This window comes from Mesoplodon mirus, assembly GCF_964341445.2.
Source record: "Mesoplodon mirus genome assembly, chromosome: 5".
NCBI lineage: Eukaryota > Metazoa > Chordata > Mammalia > Artiodactyla > Ziphiidae > Mesoplodon > Mesoplodon mirus.
The window spans coordinates 113976441-113999326 of record NC_138980.1 but is presented as its reverse complement, the minus strand read 5'-3'; the positions used below and the strand labels follow the sequence as shown (position 1 = coordinate 113999326).

The window sequence follows — 22886 nt, the reverse complement described above, 5'->3', positions numbered from 1 at the left end:
AAATAGCTCATAAGCACCCAAGAAGGGTGAAACACTGGGGCAACTTAGGTTTCAACCTTTCCACATCTATTAACCTGAGGCCATGAAGAGCAAGAAAAAGTTATTTGCCTTTAGTCTACAGAAGAATGATCATTTCAATTTTTGTTAGTAATCGTTTCTGGGTAGGTTAAAAAAATTCTTACCAAGGAAAATTAAACAATTCTCCAAGGAATAAAATATATCAAACAGCAGTATTTTACCTTGCTTGACAATACTGACAATAAAACTCCCCAAATTTAAAAACAAACATCTTGCAATTTTTTTTTAAGATTTTTTTTTGATGTGGACCATTTTTAAAGTCTTTATTGAATTTGTTACAATATTGCTTCTGTTTTATGTTTTGGTTTTTCAGCCGCAAGGTATGTGGGATCTTAGCTCCCCGACCAGGGATCAAACACAGAAGTCCCAGCAATTTTAAAATTCAGACTTGGAACAATATCATGCCAACCTCAGTGGAGTTGACATTTTGTTTTGTTTCATTAAACTAGCTCTGCTGCTGACAACAGACTGAAACAAAGTATACATTGTTTAGCATCAGAAGGCAAATCAGCATACATACTTAGGACTCACACCACCCAAAGGGTTTTAATTATCACCCCGCTTGAATAAGTAAGAAGGGGAAAAAAAGAAAGAGGCTGTTACCCAATGACGTTGCTATTTTCGGTTTCTTAACTTTTTACATATTTTAGTGATAGCTAGACATGTTGAAACAGACTTCTTAGAGATGCTCAAATGATTTATACTACAAAAGAAGGGGTGAACTTTGTTATTTCAATCTAGATTCACATAAAACTTAGAATTCACACACTGAGCATTTAAGCAAACCATCTCTGAACAATTTACAAATGAAGAAATCAGGGTCCAAACAGCAAAGACCATAGAACTACTCAGTCACAGACTTATCCAGAACCCAGACCCCTAATTTCCAACCAAATGCACTAAGTCGTTTCAGTGCATTCAATGAACATTATCAAGTAACAAACTACAGGCACTGAACCACCTGCACACAATAGGGAGAAACAGCACAGTCCCTGCCATCAATGAGCAACCAGTCCACTAACAGAGTAAATGGACCCTTACAATACAAAGTTATGAGAGGATAGGCAGAGGATTCTATGAGAACACAGCAAGAGAGAAGAGAGAGAGAGAGTACTAAGGGCAAAAAGCTGTGAAAGGGGATTATGGAAAGTGAAGCATGAGTCAAGACAGTGGAATCAGCTTGATGAACCATCAGTGATATCTGCTTCACATAGGATGACAGTAGTCCAAAACCAGATACTAAAGCGCAAAACTTACAGGTTTAGAATTTAGCCTGAAAACAATAAGGAAACCCATGAAAAGTAATATGACCAGATCAGTATTTAAGAAAAGTTGCTCTGGATACCATGTAAAGATTGGATGAGGGATAACCCAGCAGCACTAAGACAACTGCCCAGGTATGAAAGGAGGAACTGCACTAAAGGTAGTAGCAGTACTGCAAGAAGGAGAGGTGCAGCCTCTCTTACACTGGTGATAAGAACTATAGAGAATCACTACATATTATAGCGACAAATGAGAGGTGCAGCCTCTCTTACACTGGTGATAAGAACTATAGAGAATCACTACATATTATAGCGACAAATGAGAGGTGCAGCCTCTCTTACACTGGTGATAAGAACTATATAGAATCACTACATATTATAGCGACAAATGAGTTAGGGTCTTGGCCAAACAATGTTAGAAATCTATAAATTCAAATTATGTCACTACAGAAATTATTTATTTATATCTATAAATGAGAAAAGCAAACAAAAATTTAATTAACAAATATAGGCTGTCTGCCTAACATACATCCAATATCTTACTGGCCATTATTAGAAACTTGGCAAAGGACTTTTGTGTTTCACTGACTATTATAACCCAAATACTCAGAGCAATGACATTTAGAATAATTCAACATACATAGTAGGGTTGAAAGAATGAATGACACTACTACAAAACAATCTGTCTTAACAGAACTTAAAATCCAAGATTATCATATTAGGTAACAACAAATATTATTAAGACAATGTTGGAGCACAAAACTGCATAGTACTATGAACAACAGTTACAGAAATTCAAAAAATTGAATACAAAAGTTTCATAGAGTGGATGAGTAAACTGAAATCAAGGAAGGGGCTTCCAGGCTAAATGATGAATGTGAACAGAGTAACCATGGGACAGCAAAAAGCTTAACTCAACCAAAGCAGACTTTAATATATGACAAAGAACTGTGAGAAATCAGATGAACACAGAATTTCAGATTGTTAAGAGTCTTTAAAACCAAGAGGAGGCATCAAGCTGAGGTGTCTATAAGGATCACCTTGGAAGGCTTTTTAAACAGTCAGGGGTAGGAGAATAAAATAATGCAAGTAACATGTAAGGAAAATTAGACACAGCAATATATTGAGCAATTAAAGAGAAAACCTAAGACTAAGGTAGAAACAGTTGAAACTAGGAAGGAAAGAACAAAACTAAAACTTGGTCAGTAGAAAACCAATCAGACTTTTGAGTGTGACTGACCATGAAGGAAACAACTATAGAATAAAACAGAAATGTCTCAAAGGTTATTTCAGAATGTTTTAGTTTCAGTGACTGGCAGAATCCTAAAGCCACTGACAGAAAAGTTGTAGGCTGAAGGGAGCTCAAGGAAGTGGACTAACAACCCTACCACAGGCCTCCCACCTTGGCTGTATCCTCAGCCATTCAGAACATACACAGAACACGTTTCTCTGGTCCAACCAATTCTACATCAGACAGACTGGCAATAATCAGATTTGTAAGAGTTCTAACAACTAATATACAGCGAAACATAAGCTATCAAGTGAATCAGATGCTCGAGTTCACTAAGTGCCCCACTCCATTACTGTCTTAATGATACACTGGAAGTCAAATTATAAACAGGCTGCTTGGTATGTAGTGATTCAGAGCAAAAGGCATCATTGAGGGATATTTCATTCACGTAGGTAGCGATGAAGTCTGAAGAAATACACAAAACAGCCCTCTAGAGTATAAAATACTCCAACACTAAATAGTTCTGGATAAGTATGTCCAATTCTGGCTATTTAAACTGTTTTTCTAGACTTTCAAACGACAAAACTACTTTCCAATCCTATTTCTTTAGACGAAAACCTATCTAAAATTTGCTCTATCTTTTGACATGTAAATACCATTGATTTGGCTACAATCTAGTCTACCTTAGGTCTTGCAAACAATCCACATCTAAGATCAAGGTGAGAGGACAACTTATTTCTTCCATCACGTGCTGATTTTATCAAACTCTTAAAATGTTAACCACCCCTCATGCCACCTACAAATAATATGTGATAAGTGGTATGGTAGAGGTCAGTGCCCAGGGTCATGGGAGCATTCCAGGAAAGGGAGTGATTAAATCTACATTAGAGAACTGGGAAAGACTTGTTCACAGAGGTGACATCTAAACCAATGTCACAAGGTTAAAGTAGTATCCCATTGTCAGACAGGAAAGGAATACAAGTTTAGACAGATACACCTATTTGTACCAAGAATGTAAATGGCATGAGCTGAAATAATGAGCAGTTCCACACAGCTAGATTTTGGTACGGGCTGCCCAAAATGGACTCTTCTGTAGGTACTTAGAAATAAGTCCAGGATCCTAAGCCTGGAAGTAACTAAACCAAATATATTTTGGAAGGATAACTCTGCCACTACAGTGGAAAAATAAAGTGGGGGGGGGAAGTAATTGGAAGCAAAGAGCTAGATCAGATATCTGCTGAAATAGTCCGACCAACACCATACAAGCCTAAACTAAAACAGCTTCAAAAACAAAAGCAAAATTAAGAACATTTTTTAGAGGAAAAAAAAGGAATTAGGCATGAGGTTAATAATTATCTCTGCAAGAAAAGTATCAATAGGTAAAGATTAAACTTAAGTGATTATGTAAAGATAGAATGAGAATAATGGCCATAATTATTCCTTGGAAAAATTAAGCAGTAAGAGGAAAATCTGACAGTTACTAGAAAGGTTCACATATAAAAATATACATTTGTAAGGGGGAAAATATACATACTTAAGGCAAAAGGGAAGGAACCAATATAAGGGGGCTGCTAAATATTCTAAAAAGGAGTTAACTGTGGGTATTGCTTATGAATCAGAAATAGACGAGAAAAAAGGCCTAAGTTGAAAGTAAAACTTTATGAGACCTTGCTCTACTGAACGGAAGCACAGAAGGTATAGAGACGTATTAAATTGAAAAACTGAGGTCTTCAAAGGTTACATAACTTGGTGGGGTGGGATAAGGAAAAACTAGGTCAAGATTTTTGATGTCCTGCTTTCCACTGGATATAGTCATTTTGGAAAACTCATTACGTATCATTTCAAAGTCCTCAGATCATTTCCTAAAAACCATGATGGGGTGGGGAGTTGATCTGTAAAACAAAAGAGGGGAGGGGCAGCAAGTTGTGAGAATTTTGACATAAAAGTTAAGGAAGAATTGAATGAATAATTGCCAAGCAACTACAAGTCTGCATGACTCAGTAGCTCAGGTCCAACATCAGAGAAATGAAAGATGTGGAGTTAAAGGTTAAATCTGCAGGATAATTAAGTAGCTGGTCAAAAGAGCCAAAGAAATGACCAAAGTAGACAAAGTTTGAGAGATCTTGAAAAATAACCACATCAAGGTCAAGATCTTGGCAATGTGACTGAGAGGATGTCCAGAAACTTAAGAAAGGTCTGATGAACTTATACATGTAGATGACTGAAAAACCCAAACTGCATTTTTTAAAACAATTACTTCCAGTAAGTTCTTTAATAGAATTGAGGGCTATCTAAATTTCACCAAGAGAAATTCTTCCACATAATGCCAAAGCGGATAAAAGCATAAAACAATCATGAATAGGCAGGGAGAATTCCTCCCCACAGACCATCCCTAGAATCCCAGGGTTGATTATACAGGCTATCATGGCCTTTATCTGGTTTTATATCATAGCTCCAGCCCTTACAGACACAGTAAACAGAACTGAAAATAAGGAGGCCTTTGCTAAACAAATGAAATGAAAATAAAAGGTTTTGGTAGGAAAGCAGTTAAAGAATATGAATAAAGTCACCTATTGTATTTAACAGACGTATTGATTGAATCATATGAAATCAGATATTTGTTTTGACCTACAAAACAGCAATTTCATATGGTTCAAATTGTTACTACAAATAGAATTATATACACATAATACATAGAAGGTAAAATGACAGAAAGGGAATTGGAAAACACAATTATTAACAACTATGATTTGAACTCAAACGACATGGGTTTTCAAATTTAAATGTTTACAGAATTAGTCCGGTTTGCCAACATCGATGTTTTGCACCACAGAATTTAATTTCTTTAGAGTAAAAAGTACAAGCAGAAATTTTTATTGTTTCCGAATTAAGAATAAGAAATTTAATGTACTTTAAAACTAAGGTCCAAAACCACAAACCTTCAATAAAATGCCTTGGTTCACCCTAAATATCTTAATTAGACCTACAACATAGTAGAATGCATGAATTTGACATAACTATATTCAGTAACAGCAGCTCCAGATTTTCTGCTGAAGATGATGATAGAAAGCCGTTTTTCAGAATTTGGTTAAACTTAGAAAAAAACTTTAGATATTTTTCTTATGATATAAATTGATAAGGCAAAGTGGAAGACCAACAAGAAATAGAGTGCAGGGCCTCCCTGGTGGCGCAGTGGTTGAGAGTCCGCCTGCCGATGCAGGGGATACGGGTTCGTGCCCCGGTCTGGGAGGATCCCATATGCCGCGGAGTGGCTGGGCCCGTGAGCCATGGCCGCTGAGCCTGCGCGTCCGGAGCCTGTGCTCCGCAACGGGAGAGGCCACAACAGTGAGAGGCCCGCGTAAGGAAAAAAAAAAAAAAAAAAGAAATAGAGTGCAAAGGGGCTTCCCTGGTGGCGCAGTGGTTGAGAGTCAGCCTGCCGATGCAGGGGACGTGGGTTCGTGCCTCGGTATGGTTAGATCCCATGTGCCGCGGAGCGGCTAGGCCCGCGAGCCATGGCCGCTGAGCCTGCGCGTCCGGAGCCTGTGCTCTGCAATGGGAGAGGCCACAACAGTGAGAGGCCCACGTACCGCAAAAAAAAAAAAAAAAAAAAAAAAGAAAGAAATAGAGTGCAAGGATCAAGATGCTTTTTTCCACGAATACGGGACATTCTAATTAAATATAATTTATAAACCATTTTATTAATTTCAACACCAAATGTGTTGAAATTAAGTTGTTTATTTTTTATAAATTTATTTATTTATTTATTTTGGGCTGCATTGGGTCTTCATTGCTGCATGTGGCTTTCTCTAGTTGCAGCGAGCAGGGGCTACTCTTCGTTGCGGCATGCAGGCTTTTCATTGTGGTGGCTTCTCTTGTTGCGGAGCACGGGCTCTAGGCACGCCGGCTTCAGTACTTGTGGCACATGGGCTGAGTAGTTGTGGCTCGTGGGCTCTAGAGCGTAGGCTCAGTAGTTGTGGCTCACAGGCTTAGTTCCTCCATGGCACGTGGGATCTTCCCAGACCAGGGTTCGAATCCATGTCCCCTGCATTGGCAGGCAGATTCTTAGCCACTGCACCACCAGGGAAGTCCCCAGTTGTTTATTTTAAAAGATAATTTTCCAGTTACAGTAGGTTGAATAAATTTATGCAATATCTCATGTAAAGCGATACCATACAGTCATTAAAATGTTGATGAAAACTTAAATATTTTTAAAGATGTTAACAAGCTACTTTACCTCTAAGCAAAACAGGAATAAATGTTTTATTATAATACTGATAAGTAACAAACAAAACGTTTAATGTAAGACATCCCTAAATTCTGCGACTCTTCCTTAACTGTAAGAGTATTTTCTGACAATATAAAAAATTTCCCTACAGATCTATACTCAAAAAAGCTATTAGTGAAAACTAATAAATTTATATTTGACATTTACAAATCATCTTGCTTGTTCTAACCAATTCCTCCTCATTCCTCAACATTCATTTTCTCTATAAAACCTTCCTGGCTACTAAAAAACATATGCATAACTCCAAAACAGACTTTATCATGCTGAGCTGTAATTTAAGGGTCTCTCCCCAACTAGAACTGTACTTAACTCATTTCTTCAGCCCCAACTCCATTCCCAGGAAAGTGCCTTGCAAGGCAGGCTTTCATTACAAGTCGAATATTTACTTTTTAGATGAAATAAAAGGATAAAGCATAAATTTGCCCACTATATTCAGTTTCCTATACATGTCAAACACTGAACTTTATTCACAATAAAGCAGAAAATTATTCATTTTAAGACTGAAAGACAATATATCATGCACTCTGCATACCTCAGAGTTAAGAGCTGTAGCTATTTTGGGGGTGGGATAGGGAGGGTGGGAGGGAGGGAGAAGCAAGAGGAAAGAGATATGGGGATATATGTATATGTATAGCTGAATCACTTTGTTATAAAGCAGAAATTAACACACCATTGTAAAGCAATTATACTCCAGTAAAGATGTTAAAAAAAAATCACAAAGAGTTGTAGCTATTTTTACAAGATAATCCTCTCAATTTAATGCAGTATATATCGCAAATACTTTCAAACTTTGTTAAGTGTGCTAATAAAGCTTTATTAAACAATTCAAAATAAAAATTTCAACTTATCTCTAAATTTTAAGCCAAATACAAAAGCCAAGAAAACTTAATGTGCACCCCTAACGTTAACTGTTAGAAAAATGTATTCACTGTTAATATTTTAATATGTTGAGTAATTAAACACTAGAATCAAGGTAGTTCTGTCACTAACTAGCATTAGTACAGCAACCAGACAAGCCCTCTTTAGGACTCATTCCTTATCTACAAAATGACAGGAGTTGGCAAATGATCTCCAAAATCTTAAAGAAGCTTACTGATGATGACTGTAATACTTTAATTAAATAAACAATAGATTGTTGGCATTCACATATTTACCATTTCTAAGCCACCATCAAAGCCTGTGATATGTGGTTATTGCTAATGGGAATGAATAATTATCACTTCCTCATAAGAATTAAATGAGCTAATATTTATAGGAGACCTGTATAGAAATCAGAGCTCCAAGTTAATGTAAAGGAGTACACCTAGCCCACTGCCCAGCATTCTTACCTCAAATAGTGGTTTGCAGGAATTTCTCTTAGGAGATTTGTGAACGCCAGAGGTTCTACAGTCCTTTTTTTTTTTTTTTTTAACTTAGCTACTTGGCCAATTCTCTCTTATTAAATGATTCATTTTCTTTATGATTTAAAAAAATTTTTAGTGACTATCAAGAGAAAGAACTATGATGACCATAACTACTTCTGACAGTAATGATTGAGAAACTCTCTATTAAAGTCAAGAATAAGTACTCAATAAATGTTAGTTGAAATCAAATTAAAAAATAGTTTTAATGTCTCAGTTAAAGTTACTACTTACACTACAATGAATTTTACCGAAATTCATTCATTTACCGAAATTTCATTTACCGAAATTCATTACCGAATTTTACCGAAGCTTTCTTTTTTTTTTTTTTTTTTTGCAGTACGCGGGCCTCTCACTGTTGTGGCCTCTCCCGTTGCGGAGCACAGGCTCCGGACGCACAGGCTTAGCGGCCATGGCTCACGGGCCCAGCCGCTCCGCGGCATGTGGGATCCTCCCAGACCGGGGCACGAACCCGTATCCCCTGCATCGGCAGGCGGACTCTCAACCACTGCGCCACCAGGGAGGCCCTACCGAAGCTTTCTTATCTGTCCCTCCTGACTGGAATATATATTTCATTGGCAATTCTAATTGCAGTTATCCAGATTCTTTTCAAATTCATTTTTGGCTTAAAAATTGGACTAGGAAAAGATTAGTATAATCAACATGAAACATCTGACCTATCCAAACAACTAAACTGTCTAGGAATAAATGATACATTAAGGCTTCATTGTCTCAACGTTAATTAAGACAACAGAGCGGGAAGTCAGTAAGCATAAACTTAAACAGAAGTAAAATTCTACTAATGAATTAGCTACTAATAAAACCAAACTTTTGAGGAAAAAAAGGCATGGTTTCTCTTTTGAGCAAGACTGTATCCAGAAATAAATGATTCTAGTCATGGAACACTTAAATGCATATGCCCATAAACCATAAAGAACTGGAACTATTTTCTAATCAATTATTTATACTCACCATAAAAAAAGCCAAAATCTTCAGAAATGATAAAAAATACTTAATAAACACTCAAGTTAATGAAGCTTTAGTCGAGCAGAACCCTCCAGTATGACTTTTTCTTTCAGGAAAAGAAAGCAGGAACCTATGGCACTGCTTTTTCTAGTGGATCATTGCACAGAGGCAAACAGTGGAAATCAACAAGTAGAAGATAACAAAAATCAGCTAAGCACTGTGTAAAGGGCAGACATTAAAACTATATATAAAAAACAAGCAATTCAAGATTACTGTTTCAAAAGGCTTTTATTACTTATCACAAAGATAAAAGTATTAAGTTTATTTTAAAAAAGAAAAATGGGGGCTTCCCTGGTGGTGCAGTGGTTGGGAGTCCGCCTGCCGATGCAGGGGACACGGGTTCGTGCCCCAGTCCGGGAAGATCCCATATGCTGCCGGGCGGCTGGGCCCGTGAACCATGGCCGCTGAGCATGCGCGTCCGGAGCCTGTGCTCCGCAATGGGAGAGGCCACAGCGGTGAGAGGCCCACGTACCGAAAAAAAAAAAAAAAAAAGAAAAATGGCCATAGCCTTAGCAGTGCCTTATCTGTGACATTAACTGATGGCAGTCTACTATCATATATTTATAATACGGAGCTTGTTGAAGTTCCTACTTCCCAAGTAATTTCTACTGTTGGAGAAAAGTCTCCCTTTCTCTAACCAATGCCCCTTAGTATTTCCATCTCATCTCTTCTTCACAATCCAAACCTCTCTACTTCCAAGAATTTATTGCAAAGATTCATCATTATCATCTAGCACTTCTATTTTTTTCCCTAAAGGATCTTTATAATAAATATCTAGCTAGCTAGCTAGATAATTAGTTCATGGTCTGTCAGAAGTTACATGGGGAGATAACTTTTACAAATTCTTCTAGCAGTAAAAACCTTTACTAGAGTGTGCTGAATGTCTGGGAGGGAAGGCAAAATACTCTACAAGACCACATTCTTCTTTGCAACTCAGGGAGGGAACAAAGTTCTAGTTGCAAGCAATAGGTAATCCAAGTGAAAAGAAAAGGAGCAAGCCAATCCTGGGAGCCCTCAGGAAAAGAAATGGGCTGTGAGACAGGCTTGGAACAAATGTGACACACTACATGCTTACGCTGATAAGAAATTCCAATTCACCACAGGTCCTCATCCCCAGTTCTCTAATTGCTCCACACTTCATCACTGTTACTAGTTCAACCCCAGGCCTAAGGGAAATTAATGTTTTGGCGTGAAGGAGTGCCAGTTAAGGTAAAAGGAATATGACAGAATCCTTATTGTGACTTACTGCAGCAGTGTCAGATGTATTTAGCATCTGAGTTAGAAATGCCAATCATTAGCGCTACACATGACAGTAATAATTAATTTCTCTAATACCATGAGATGTGATACTAGGTAGTAACTAAGTTGGGAAGGATTTTCTAGAAATATAATCACTAATTATAATATTACTTCTATAGGAAAATGTTTTTGAAATTCAATCCTTTCATAAGTTAAAATTTATCAAAGATAAACAATAAGATTGGCACAACAGTACAGTGGCCAAACAGCCTGATTTAGAAGTCAAATTCCACCACCACTAGATGTGATCTTGGATGAATTACTCTAATGTCGCTGTGCCTTCATTTCTACATCTGTAAAACAGAGGTTAAAAAAAAAAGGAGGTAAAATACGGAGATTAAAAAAAAAAATTGTAGTAAGTTAAAAAAAAACCCAAAACTGAATAACTTTGTAAGTATTTAGTTAAGTTAATATAAGTAGAGTAGATAAATATTAACTTTAAATAAATGCAGCTATTATTGCTATTGAGGAAAAGTAACACTCAATTTCTTATCTACCTGTCATACTTCCACTTACCCTTAAAGACCTAGTCCTTTGTGAAATCCTTCTTAAACTCCATACAAATTGAATATTCCCTCCTTTGTTCCCTCAATGTACATTCAACTAAAAGTACATCAATAATATTCATAAAATCACACATTCAGAATCACAGAACCTTGAAACAAACTATGGAGGTCATCTAGTTCTGGTTCAAGCAGACTTTCAATACCATATATTTATTGTATTCTTCCCAAAGTCATTTTTAAAGATACGCATGTTTGAGTAGTTGATTTCTGTAACATTTTTCAATTTTTAAAAAATAAATAAAACACTATAGTCAGATATTAAAGTCCTGAGCTTCAACATCAAAGTATCAAAAGGTGAAATTATTTCAGGTTTTTCTAAATCTTTGTTTATGGTCAAAACACAAAAGATATTTAATTTACTTTAACAAAAGAATTACTAAGTCTGTTTAATGTAAGTAAAGATACAATGTAAAATAAGAATATTTTGAGTGAATAAGTTATATTCTCCCAAGATCTGTAATAACTTAAAAGACTAAAAATATGTGGCATAAAAAATGTAATGTATTCAGTAAAATATAATATCACCTACTAATATACGATTTTAAAACACACATTTCTATTATTTTTCTGTTCACTGCATGGAAAGATGATAATACATGGCTTTATTGAAAGAGTCCCACTATAGTTAAAGAAACTATGAGCTTTGTGCCTGACACTATAACACTTTTTTAGGGTGCAGTTCATAAACACATATTCAAAGATACCAGGTATATAGGCTGAATACATATATGAACTCAAATCTACTTCAATGTCACCTCCTCATTGTGGCTTTCCCTGAATGCCCTATCTAAAATAACCACCCCAATCATTCCTTAACTCTGTTCTATCTTTCCTTATTGTATTTACCACGACTAAAAAATATTATGTCTCATTTGATTATTGTTAGACTCTCTCAATAAAACATAAGGTCCATAAAGACAGGAATGTCTCTGTTTTATAAAGTTATATTTCTGTTGCCAAGAACAGTACATGACATACAGATACTGCTTAACAGACAATGAATGAATGACTGAACAAATACTTTTGAAGTAAGAGCATGATTTTTAAGTGTTTGGTGAAACAAAAGACATAATCATTTCAGTTAAAAACAAGAGAACGTTCATCTCACCAGGACTTTAAAAAAAATTTTTTTTTCTGTAACTCAAGGATAGGTGGTACAGAAAGAGTAGGAGGGCAGTGTACAAAATGGGTTTATTTCTTCAAAGTTCCTTTGGGGCAAGTTGGTGTTCATTCTTGACTTAGTAACATGGGAAAACCATGGCACAATAGTAAGAAAATAATAAATTCTCTCTTAAAAAATGAACACTTTAGAATATGTTCTGATTTTCTAAAATCAACTATATTTGCTTTAAGCTTCTATCCCAGAGCAAACAAACGAATTAATTATCTAAAAAGTGGACAGAGCCCAAAGTATAAACCAGTCTTAAGAATCAACCTTGGGGCTTCCCTGGTGGCACAGTGGTTGAGAGTCCACCTGCCGATGCAGGGGACGCGGGTTCGTGCCCCAGTCCGGGAAGATCCCACATGCCGCGGAGCGGCTGGGCCTGTGAGCCATGGCCGCTGAGCCTGCGTGTCCGGAGCCTGTACTCCGCAGTGGGAGAGGCCACAACAGTGAGAGGCCCGCGTACCGCAAAAAAAAAAAAAAAAAAAAAAAAAAGAACCAACCTTGAATCAACCAAATGCTAACCAAGAGAACAGCCTCTATGATTATTTGAACTAAGCCTCTTTTGGAAAGAATTAGTAAAGAAGTGGAGGAAAAGTCAGAGAACTGAGAAGAGGCCCAAATCCCTGCCACTATGTGGCAAACTGATGAAACCTGACCAGAATCCATCCTTCAAACTGCATATTCTGGGCCATAAAACATTTAACAAATTAAAAGGATAGAAAACATACATTGTCTGCCCTCAGATCACAATGGGATTAAACTAGAAATCAGTAACAGAAAATAACTGGAATATCCCAAAATACATGGAAACTAAATAACACAGGGGTCAGAGAGGAAATCTCACGAGAAATTAAAAACATTAATTTCTATGAACTAAATGAAAATGAAAACACAACTAATCAAATTTTATGGGATACAGCAAAAGCAGTGATTAGAGGGAAATTTACAGCATTGAATGCATATATTAGAAGAGATCTTAAATCAATCACCTAAGGCTCCACCTTACAAAACAAGAAAAAGAGCACTAAATCCAAAGTAAGCAAAAGCAAAGAAATAATGTGAATTATTTTCAATGAAACTGAAAAGAGGAAATCAACAGAGAAAAATCAATAAAACCAAAAGCTGGTTCTTGGAAAAGATCAGTAAAATCAATAAGCCTCTAGACAAGCCAAGTAAAAAAAAAAAGAGAGGACACAAATTACTAATATCAGAAATGTCAGAGGGGATATCCCTACAGATCCATGGACATTAAAAGAAAAATAAAGGGCTTCCCTGGTGGCGCAGTGGCTGAGAGTCCGCCTGCCGATGCAGCGGACACGGGTTCGTGCCCCGGTCCGGGAAGATCCCACATGCCGCGGAGCAGCTGGGCCCGTGAGCCATGGCCGCTGAGCCTGCACGTCTGGAGCCTGTGCTCCGCAACGGGAGAGGCCACAACAGTTGAGAGGCCCGCGTACAGCAAAAAAAAAAAAAAAAAAAAAGGATAATAAAGAAGCACTATGAACAAGTTTATGACCACAAATTTTATAACCTGGATGAAATTAACCAACTTCTGAAAAATACAATTTGCCAAAACTGAAACCACTAATAGACAATCTGAATAGGCCTATATCTACTAAAGAAATTGAGCCAATAATTAATAACCTTCCAAAACAAAAAGCACCAGGCCCAGTAGGGTGCACTGGTGAATTCTACCAAATATTTAAGGAAGAAATTATACCAAGTCTCTACAATCTCTTTCAGAGGACAGAAGCAGAGGGAATACTTCCTAACTCGTTCCATGAGGACAGCATTACCCTACTACCAAAACCAGGCAAAGGCATTACAAGAAAAACAAAAACTACAGACCAGTATCTGTCATGAACATAGATGCAAAAAGCCTAAACAAAATACCAGCAAATCAAATTCAACAGTGTATAAGAAGAATTATACACCACAACAAAGCGGAATTTATACCAGGTATTTGAGGCTAGTTCAACACTCAAAAATCAATTAAAGTAATCCACCACATCAACAAACCACACATCTGATTATCACTCAGCACAAAAACCTCAATATCTCCATCAAAGTTTCTAATGTCTGCATTAGAGTTCTTTCAAAGTGCTTTAAGGACCACGAGTTTCAGACTTAACTGTAAAACTCATTAATAATTAAATTCTCAGACTCCACCCCCCAATAATGGAGACCAGATAAGCATTTTTATCAAGCATCACAGGTGAATCCTATGTGAACTTAAGTGGAGAACTAGTGTTCTAATACACTTTTCAAAACTCAGTTGAAGTCACCTATTACATGACTCACCCCCCCATTAGAATTAATTTCTTTTCTCTGTACTATTCTTTGAACACACATTACATGTATTTCTCTTACAACTTATACCACATTATCTCTTCCCAACAGCCCTCCCCATTCCCCAAAAAGAAAACTTTCTCATTAACTCTGATTACAGCAGAGGTTCACAACCTTTTTTTTACAACCAACACACCACAGCACAATCCCACAGTAAAAGTTACTAGAGGATGTTACATAGATAAAATAAGCCATGCGATTCCTGCAATTCTAGGAGTTAGCTCTAATCTACTTTTCTCCCACAAATCAGCCTAAATGGTGTAAAGATCTATTTGATTAAAGTTGGTCTATAATTTTCAAAAAGTATAATAAAATAGCTTTATTCCTTTAGTAAATTTTCTATGGACTATCCATTCTCACAACATGAAAGTGAATACTCAGTATTTTTGGTCTGGATCATGAGTTTATATCGACTAAAACAAAAATAAAATCAAGGTGTAAAATAAAAAAGGCTTTGCTTTCCATTCCATAATTGTATTTAAAACAGTAGTAAATTACTTGACCAAGCATATTGACAAAGATTCCAAGTATTACCAACCTAATATATTAGAAAATGAAAAGGTGAATGATTTAAAAAAAAATCAAACTTGAGGATGGGGGGACAGGACAGTGGAAATCAGACTAAATTTTACTTAATCAGAAACTTTCTGAAAATTCTGAAAAAAGTCCTGGGTGAAGTCACAAAATCATAAATATTAGAGTTAAAAGGTGTTTTAATTCCTATCAAGTTCCACTTCTCTTATCTAGAAGGAAATTGGAATTCTTATGTATGTTGAGTGATTTTGCCAAATTCATATAATAATGGGCAGAATCTGGGTTTTCTGACTTCTGTGCCCTTTTCATTATATCATTAGGACCAAGCATTGCACAAGACCTCAATTCAACTAAGCTGAATCCTAAACAAATTCAACCCTTGTTCACTTCATATAACAGCTAAACCCTTTCCTTTGAAGGATTCCAGGCAATGACCACACCTGCATATACAGACATTATCAATTTCATAGTTGGGGAAGGTAAAGCTGCAAGCTTAGTAATTAACTTAGAACTATAAGCAATAACAAAATGGAGAGTAAACTATCTGGCTCCTGGTGACATTCTCCAGGTGACATTCTCTTAAGTGGCATTTTGATAAACATCATGAGTTTACCTTAGCTTAAAACAAAACTACCTTTTTTTGAGCTGGCAGGGGGAGAGAGGTTCTACTTCTATTACTACAGAATACTGACAACAAGTTCACATTCAGCTTCTTTGTGACAATTATAAATTTAAAGTTTTTAATTACACCCTATCTTCAACTTTTCAGACCAAGATATCAAAAACTGAGCTGAAATTTAAGAGCTGGAGATTTCGGTTATAGTCCAGACTGTGCCAAACTATCGCTACTTTAGGTAAATCACTGCCTATTTCTAGACGTCAGATCCTTCCCTCGATAAAATTGGGGTTGGGGGGAGGGAAGAAAGTGGTTATGCTAGTTATTATCTTTGGTTCCTTCCAGTTCCACTGCTCCATATCATTGTCTAATTTCATTGATACAAAAGGAGGAAAAAAAAAACTGTTAATGATTACAAATTGTACCATTCACTGAGGTTTAAAGAAACACAGACGCGCACGCACACGCACGCACGCACGCACGCACACACACACACACACACACACACACACACACACCAGTGCCCGAAAGAGTCAGAGGTTAGCTGGTAGAGAGCACCAGGAACCACATTATTTTGAAATTCTTTTGTTTCACAGTCAGTTAAGTTTCTGTAAATCATTCAAAAGTCAATCATCATACACAGCAGCTAACAATGTCAACATTTGATCCTGAAAAAATATGGCAAACTCCAAATTCCAAGACAGAATGTCTTCCAGATGAGGATTTGAAATCTTTTATATAGTCACGTAACTGACAATTTTGAACATTACCAAACCCCTGTGATATTGGGAAACAGCAAAGGTTAAGAAATCTTCCCATTGCCACCCTTCTGTGATCTGGAAATGGCTTACTGCAAAGAAACAACAGTCCCCATAGGACTTAGGTGAGCAAGACTCAGGAATTACCCACCCACCTCGTTTACCTATAACAAGGGCAGACATAGCACCTGCAAATTCCCATTCTTTGCTTCAAAACTGACTAGTTGAACTGCTTGTCCCCATAGAGCAACCGGAACAAAATATTACCCAAATTCCAAGATCTCTTCCCCTAGGTTCCTGAACTTTGGCCCACCCTCAGTCTGAAACAGGATACAACCCCCCAACAGTTTTTCCTCAGAACAGGTTTGCGTGGGGGTAAAACTTTCTCTGATTTACAGTCCAATCGTACTACCCTTTCATCTCACTTCCCCACACCCAGTTCCTTCTAGCCTGTTTTCTCCTGCCCATAAAAGAGAAGCTCTTTTGCCTAACCTCTGAGACTCTTGTAGATCTTATGGTCAGGGCACTCTCCCTACTCCAATAGTTCCCTCGCCCACGCCCTTGCTCTTCCTTTCGAATGCAGACCCTGCTTATTAAGTCCAGATTTTTTATTTGACACCTTTTCCAACTCCACAAGGGCTGAGTTTGAAAGATAAACTGACTTTGCCGTTTCTTTACTTTGCCCTTTCTTTAAGTGACAGGTGTTAATCCTTTACAAGAAGGGAATGTACTGTGTCCACCTGGAAAGGCTATAGGCATTTCTAAGATCTGAACTTCTTGGCCACTGCCCTACAGCTGAGAGTAAAGGGAGGAGATCATCAACCAGGCAAGGTCAACTCTGGGACCACCTGGCCCACAGCCATACACAGTAAATGGGCCATGAACATTCTGACTACCTATTCCGTACTCCAGAACAGATCTCGCGGTTGGGCAGGACAGATGCTGCTTCCGCTAGGGTCCCGGCGCCCCGGGGCAGGTGGTAGGTCCTGTCCTACCGCTCACCCCATTGCTCTCGCCCGCTCCTTCCTCAGCTGGGCACCCGACCGGCTCCCTTCACAGGACTGACCTCTCGGCCCCTTCCTCCCGACTGTTGTTATTCCAGCCCTCACAGGAGTACTCACCATGGCGCCAAGGACAGGTCGTGGACCAGACGCCCAGGAGTCGCCGGGGCCGTCCAGGACCTCCCCTCACCACTCTACAGCCGGGATCCACTCGACACCGCGAGAGAGAAGATCTTCCGGCTCTGCCGGAAGTTCAGCCTGAGCGGGACAGGAAGTCCCTCCCCTCTGCTGAACGCCGGCGACCCCACGCCACGCAGAGGTGAGGCTACGCAGGACGTCCTTCATTGCCACTTCCGTGGGCGCTAGGTTAGAGGCTGGGGGAGGTGCTGACCTTGAGAGCGCACGCGGGAGGCGCAGGCGCAACACAGGTAGGTAGGTGGGCGGGCGGCGCGCCACTGTCGCGCCAGCGAGGATCCCGCGGTAGGTTGGGTGGTGTTGGCAAGAGTGCACCCTCTCTCTACAAGGTGATAGAGATAAAGGTTGGTGAATGAGGTGGGAGCCGACTCCAGATCCAGCGGATTTCTTGCAGGAGAAAACCACAGTTAAGCCCCGCTCTTGCTGAGACAACACTGGCTCAGCCACGCCCTTTCTCTTTTTACCTTCTCGTTTTTCTAGCTGCCCTTTCTTGGAGACTTTCCTTACAGAACAGTCCCTCTGTCGTCTCTGCTTCCTGCTTTAGTGGCTCTTCCAGCTCTATCCTTCCTCAGGGCAGTGGAATTTGTTCGTGAGAAGTTTCTTCATTACAGGTACCAGCTAAAGCCAGAAGGACATCTACCAAGAGCAGAGAAACCGGCAAGAGAATTCTGCCTATTTAATACATTCCAGTAAGGACGGTTGCCATTTAGATTAAAAAGTATATGTCATCAGATGGAAAAAAGTCAAACTCCCGTATACCTTCTAATGTTGTGCTGGGTTTTTTTTCCCCAAAAGACAACTCCCATATACCCTCAAAATGTTGTGTTGTTTTCTGTACCTATAAACTCTCTCTGTCTTTTTATTTGGTGATACATAGCACTAATGGTAGGCTTGAAGTGGATATACAGAGTACCTTTAACCCAGAAATTCATCTCACAATTTAGGGATCCTTGCTTAAGTCCCAACTGTATCTGCAATTTCATCTGTGGGATCTCTTTTTGCCATAGGGTCTAGTTTTGTCGTAAAGCTGGAATTGGGATGGGAAACTAGGAAGCTTCAGAAGAACTTAAGAAAATTGGGTTGGCAGGGGTGGTTAGAGATGTTAAGTTTCACCTTCCTTACCAAAGTACCTGAAGAGCACAAATACCCAAGCTATAAATGGTCGAAAGATCCTGAGAATCAGAGTTCCCAGCCATCTAAAAGAAGCATGCACAGGGCAGTTACTCTATATTAGTTTTCACTTTAAATTTTATTGGGAGATGAATAGTGTGACAGTTTAAAAAGATGTAAGGGGCTTCCCTGGTGGCGCAGTGGTTGAGAGTCCGCCTGCCGATGCAGGGGACACGAGTTCGTGCCCCGGTCCGGGAGGATCCCACATGCCGCGGAGCCTGCGCGTCCGGAGCCTGTGCTCCGCAGCGGGAGAGGCCACAACAGTGAGAGGCCCGCGTACCGCAAAAAAAAAAAAAAAAAAAGTAAGAATCATAAGTACTAACATTGGAAACAGCTGGAGGTGGAGTGGGGCTGGGAAATATTTTGTGAAACAGATCCTGTTGAGGTTGAATCCAGAACTTCGCTGAGAGTTCGTTCCACTTCTGCTGTATGGAACAAGGTTGGAAATTGACAAGCCCCAGGGCATTGCAGATGGTAACTGGGAGAGAGGAATTGGAGTCTGTCGGCAGGTGTGTCTGTGGAAAGCAGCTGCGATCCTTGAGGAAGAAAATGTGGAGAAGGAAAGTGGCTATAAGTCTGTCAGTGACAACACATCCTGCTAAGTCTTACTCTCCTTTCTGACACTGTGGGTCTTACATCTCTAGACCTGGCAGCCTCATTGAGGTTCACAAAGCATCTCCTATGTGGCAGTAAGACTGAAATTATTAGGTTGGTATCCATTCCTGCCAGAGTAAACGAAAGGAAATCACAGTATTCGTTATCTGCTGATCATTTTAAATAGATCATGGGGTTCTGTGTTCCTTATTTGGTATATGGCAAGTTGATAAATAACTCTTGGTTAATATCCTTTAATGTTTCTGTTACAGTGTGAAAAATCTGTTATAATGGTTTTTTTAAGATTAAAATGCATGCATGTTTTAAAGCTGCAACCTCCCAGTCTTTTTTTTAATCCTACAGAGTAATTATAATGTTGTGTAAGGTTACATGCCTTGAAGTAGAGGAATTTACCTATTTCCATTACTTAAAATAGATGAGAGTCTTTGACAAAGGTACAAAAAAAGGGGAAAATAATGAAAGGGGGGGGAAATGTGGATGATGGAGATTAAGAAGAAATTTGGTTGTTTTTGTCAAGGGAGTTAGGAGTACAATCTTTGATTTAAAAAAAAATCTTGGGCTTCCCTGGTGGCGCAGTGGTTGAGAGTCCGCCTGCCGATGCAGGGGACGCGGGTTCGTGCCCTGGTCCAGGAGGATCCCACGTGCCGTGGAGCGGCTGGGCCCGTGAGCCATGGCTGCTGAGCCTGAGCGGCTGGAGCCTGTGCTCCATAATGGGAGAGGCCACAACAGTGAGAGGCCCGCATACTGCAAAAAAAAAAAAAAAAAAAAGTGTTTAGGGCTCCCCTGGTGGCGCAGTGGTTGAGAGTCCGCCTGCCGATGCAGGGGACACGGGTTCGTGCCCCGGTCCGGGAGGATCCCACATGCCGCGGAGCGGCTGGGCCCGTGAGCCATGGCCGCTGAGCCTGCGCGTCCGGAGTCTGTGCTCCGCAACGGGAGAGGCCACAACAGTGAGAGGCCCGCGTACTGCAAAAAAAAAAAAAAAAAAAAGTAAAAAAAAAATCTTGGTTGCTCACTATTCAGGCTTTGTGATGAGTTGTCCTAAGTGAGAACTGTTCTCCAGTACTTAAGAACACTAACAAATAGTTACCTCATCCTTCAGGACCTCCACCTATCTGGAACGTTTTCAACCATTAAGACCTATCACTTTTTTGAAGTCTAGCTCCATATTCTTTGCAAAATGTTTTCCAGATTAGCTCCCCTAAGAAATTTCCACTGCTTTTTCTTACTTTAGTAAATATAATAACTTAAGCTTTTTTGTGCAGTGCCTTTGTAATCCCCCCACCTCTGCACAATGTATATTGTTTTCCTAATTAGACATAAATGCCTTGGACTTCTTGTGTTGCCCACCCTCTTCCCCTTGAGAAATACCATTTAAAGGAATGTTGTGGACAAAAACCACTTCAGTTAAACTGCCCTTAAAATGATTTATGGACAAAAATGTTAGCCATAGGAATACTTATCATCATAAAAAATTAGGAAAAATCTTTAACAATTAGAGATTGGTCAAATTCTATCATGTATACTTAGTGGAATATTAACTAGGTATTTTTTAAAAGCCATTAAACTGGTCTTTCTAATGGAAAATGTGTGACCAGTATGATTGCTTTGACGTGAAAAAAACTAAGTATAGAACAAAGAGTAAAAAAGCAAGTAACAAAAATATATCAATCATTGTTACTGGAATTACCACTCTAAAACAACCTTTCTGTAAGGGAGTAATTTTTTTTCTTTTTTTTTTTTACTTAGGAGTAGATGAAAGGAGATTTTTTCCCCCAAAAAAAATTATGCTTTGTAACATCGACCTATATTACTCTCACCTTTCTAATTTGGGAAAAACATACAAACACACATGTTCTTCAGAAGTGTATTGCAACTTTTTGATAGTTCAGTAGCCTCCCTCTGAAACTTTTCTCTATTGTTATTATAGTTATATCTAGGACCGTACTACATATCTGACTGGTCGAAAAACTGCAAATTTTACACAAACTATACAGTGCACATTTTCAAGGATTACTAACGTACATAAATGAGATCTTGATATCATTTGATACCTTTTGGTATCAGGAAGGTCTTTAAACAGCCACCACCGAGAGCAATAAAACCGTTAGAAAAGTTTAAAACCTAAGTTAGCTTTATTCATTCTTTAAGTATTTATTGAGTATCTACTCTGTCCTACTCACTGTTCTATACTTGGGGAAACTGTGATAAATAGAGCAGACATGGTCCCTACTACATTTTAGTGATAAGAGACCATAAGTAAATAAACAAGAAAAATATAAGTTAGTAATAGTGCTAGGCAGAGAATTAACATAGATGAATATTTTAGATTAGGTCACTAAGGAAAACTTCGAAAAGAGTGTTTTTATTTAAACTGCTATTTGACAGGAGAATCCAGCTTTGCAGAAATTGGGGAAACCATTGCTTGCAGAGGGGACAAAAATGCAAAACCCTGAGGCATGAACTATCTTGGAATATTTTGGGAACGAAAAAAAGGCCTGCCTTGTTGGAGCATAGTGACTACAAGAAGAGAAAGTTTGGGGTTAGGAAAGAGCTAAATTATGGTTGCATTGAAAGCCAGGAAAGGGTTTAGATTTTATTCTAAGTGTGGTGGAAAAAGCATTTTAACCTGAGGAGTTAAATGCAAGAATATATTTTTAAACTGTACTTTAATCATATTTTTGTAATTGAAGTGTTTAGTTGACTCACATGTAACACAATTACTAATATACATGGACATAAATCTATCATATTACAGTAAGTCCCCTACATACAAACCTTCAAGTTGTGAACTTTCAAAGATGCAAACATGCATTCACATGTCCAGTCACATGCAGTTCACGTGTCTGGCTTACATTGTCATGTGCGTGCATCCTCTACAAGTGGTTGTGCTTTTGTGTACTTTACTGTACAGTACTGTATAGCCACCCAGGCATCACTGGATTGTTTTTTCAAGAGAAAAAACGATAGAATTGAATCTAGCAAGGAACCAGAACTGTGCCATCAACATCAGGCGTGAGTGAAATTGCAGCTTGCCCTCTGTCTCCTATTGCCAATGATCCTTTAGCTCTACCATTTCCCACCTCCTCTCCCTCCAGTCAGTAACTCTTCTTGCCTGTTCACTCGATGCCAGCCCCTGTATGCCGCTGTTGTACTGTACTACTGTACTTTTCAAGGTACTATACTGTAAGATTAAAAATGTTTTATTTTTTGTGTTTGTTTTTTACGTATTATTTGTGTGAAAAGTATTATAAATTATTACAGTACAGTACTGTATAGACGATTGTGTTCGTTGGGCACCCAGGCTAACTTTATTGGACTTAATGAATAAATTGGACTTAG

General features: G+C 38.6%; 1 protein-coding gene across 3 annotated transcripts in view; it reads right to left on the bottom strand.

Moving 5' to 3' along the window:
* The window catches only part of TMEM161B (transmembrane protein 161B), a 71111-nt gene extending 53311 nt beyond the window's left edge, over nt 1-17800 (bottom strand). For all 3 annotated transcript variants that reach the window (XM_082620455.1, XM_082620457.1, XM_082620454.1), the window contains exon 1: nt 17688-17800. In XM_082620455.1, the coding sequence (XP_082476581.1) occupies nt 17688-17690 (3 nt within the window). In that variant the 5' untranslated portion in view covers nt 17691-17800. The remainder of the gene's footprint in view (nt 1-17687) is intronic.
* Between the last annotated feature and the right edge of the window lie 5086 nt (nt 17801-22886).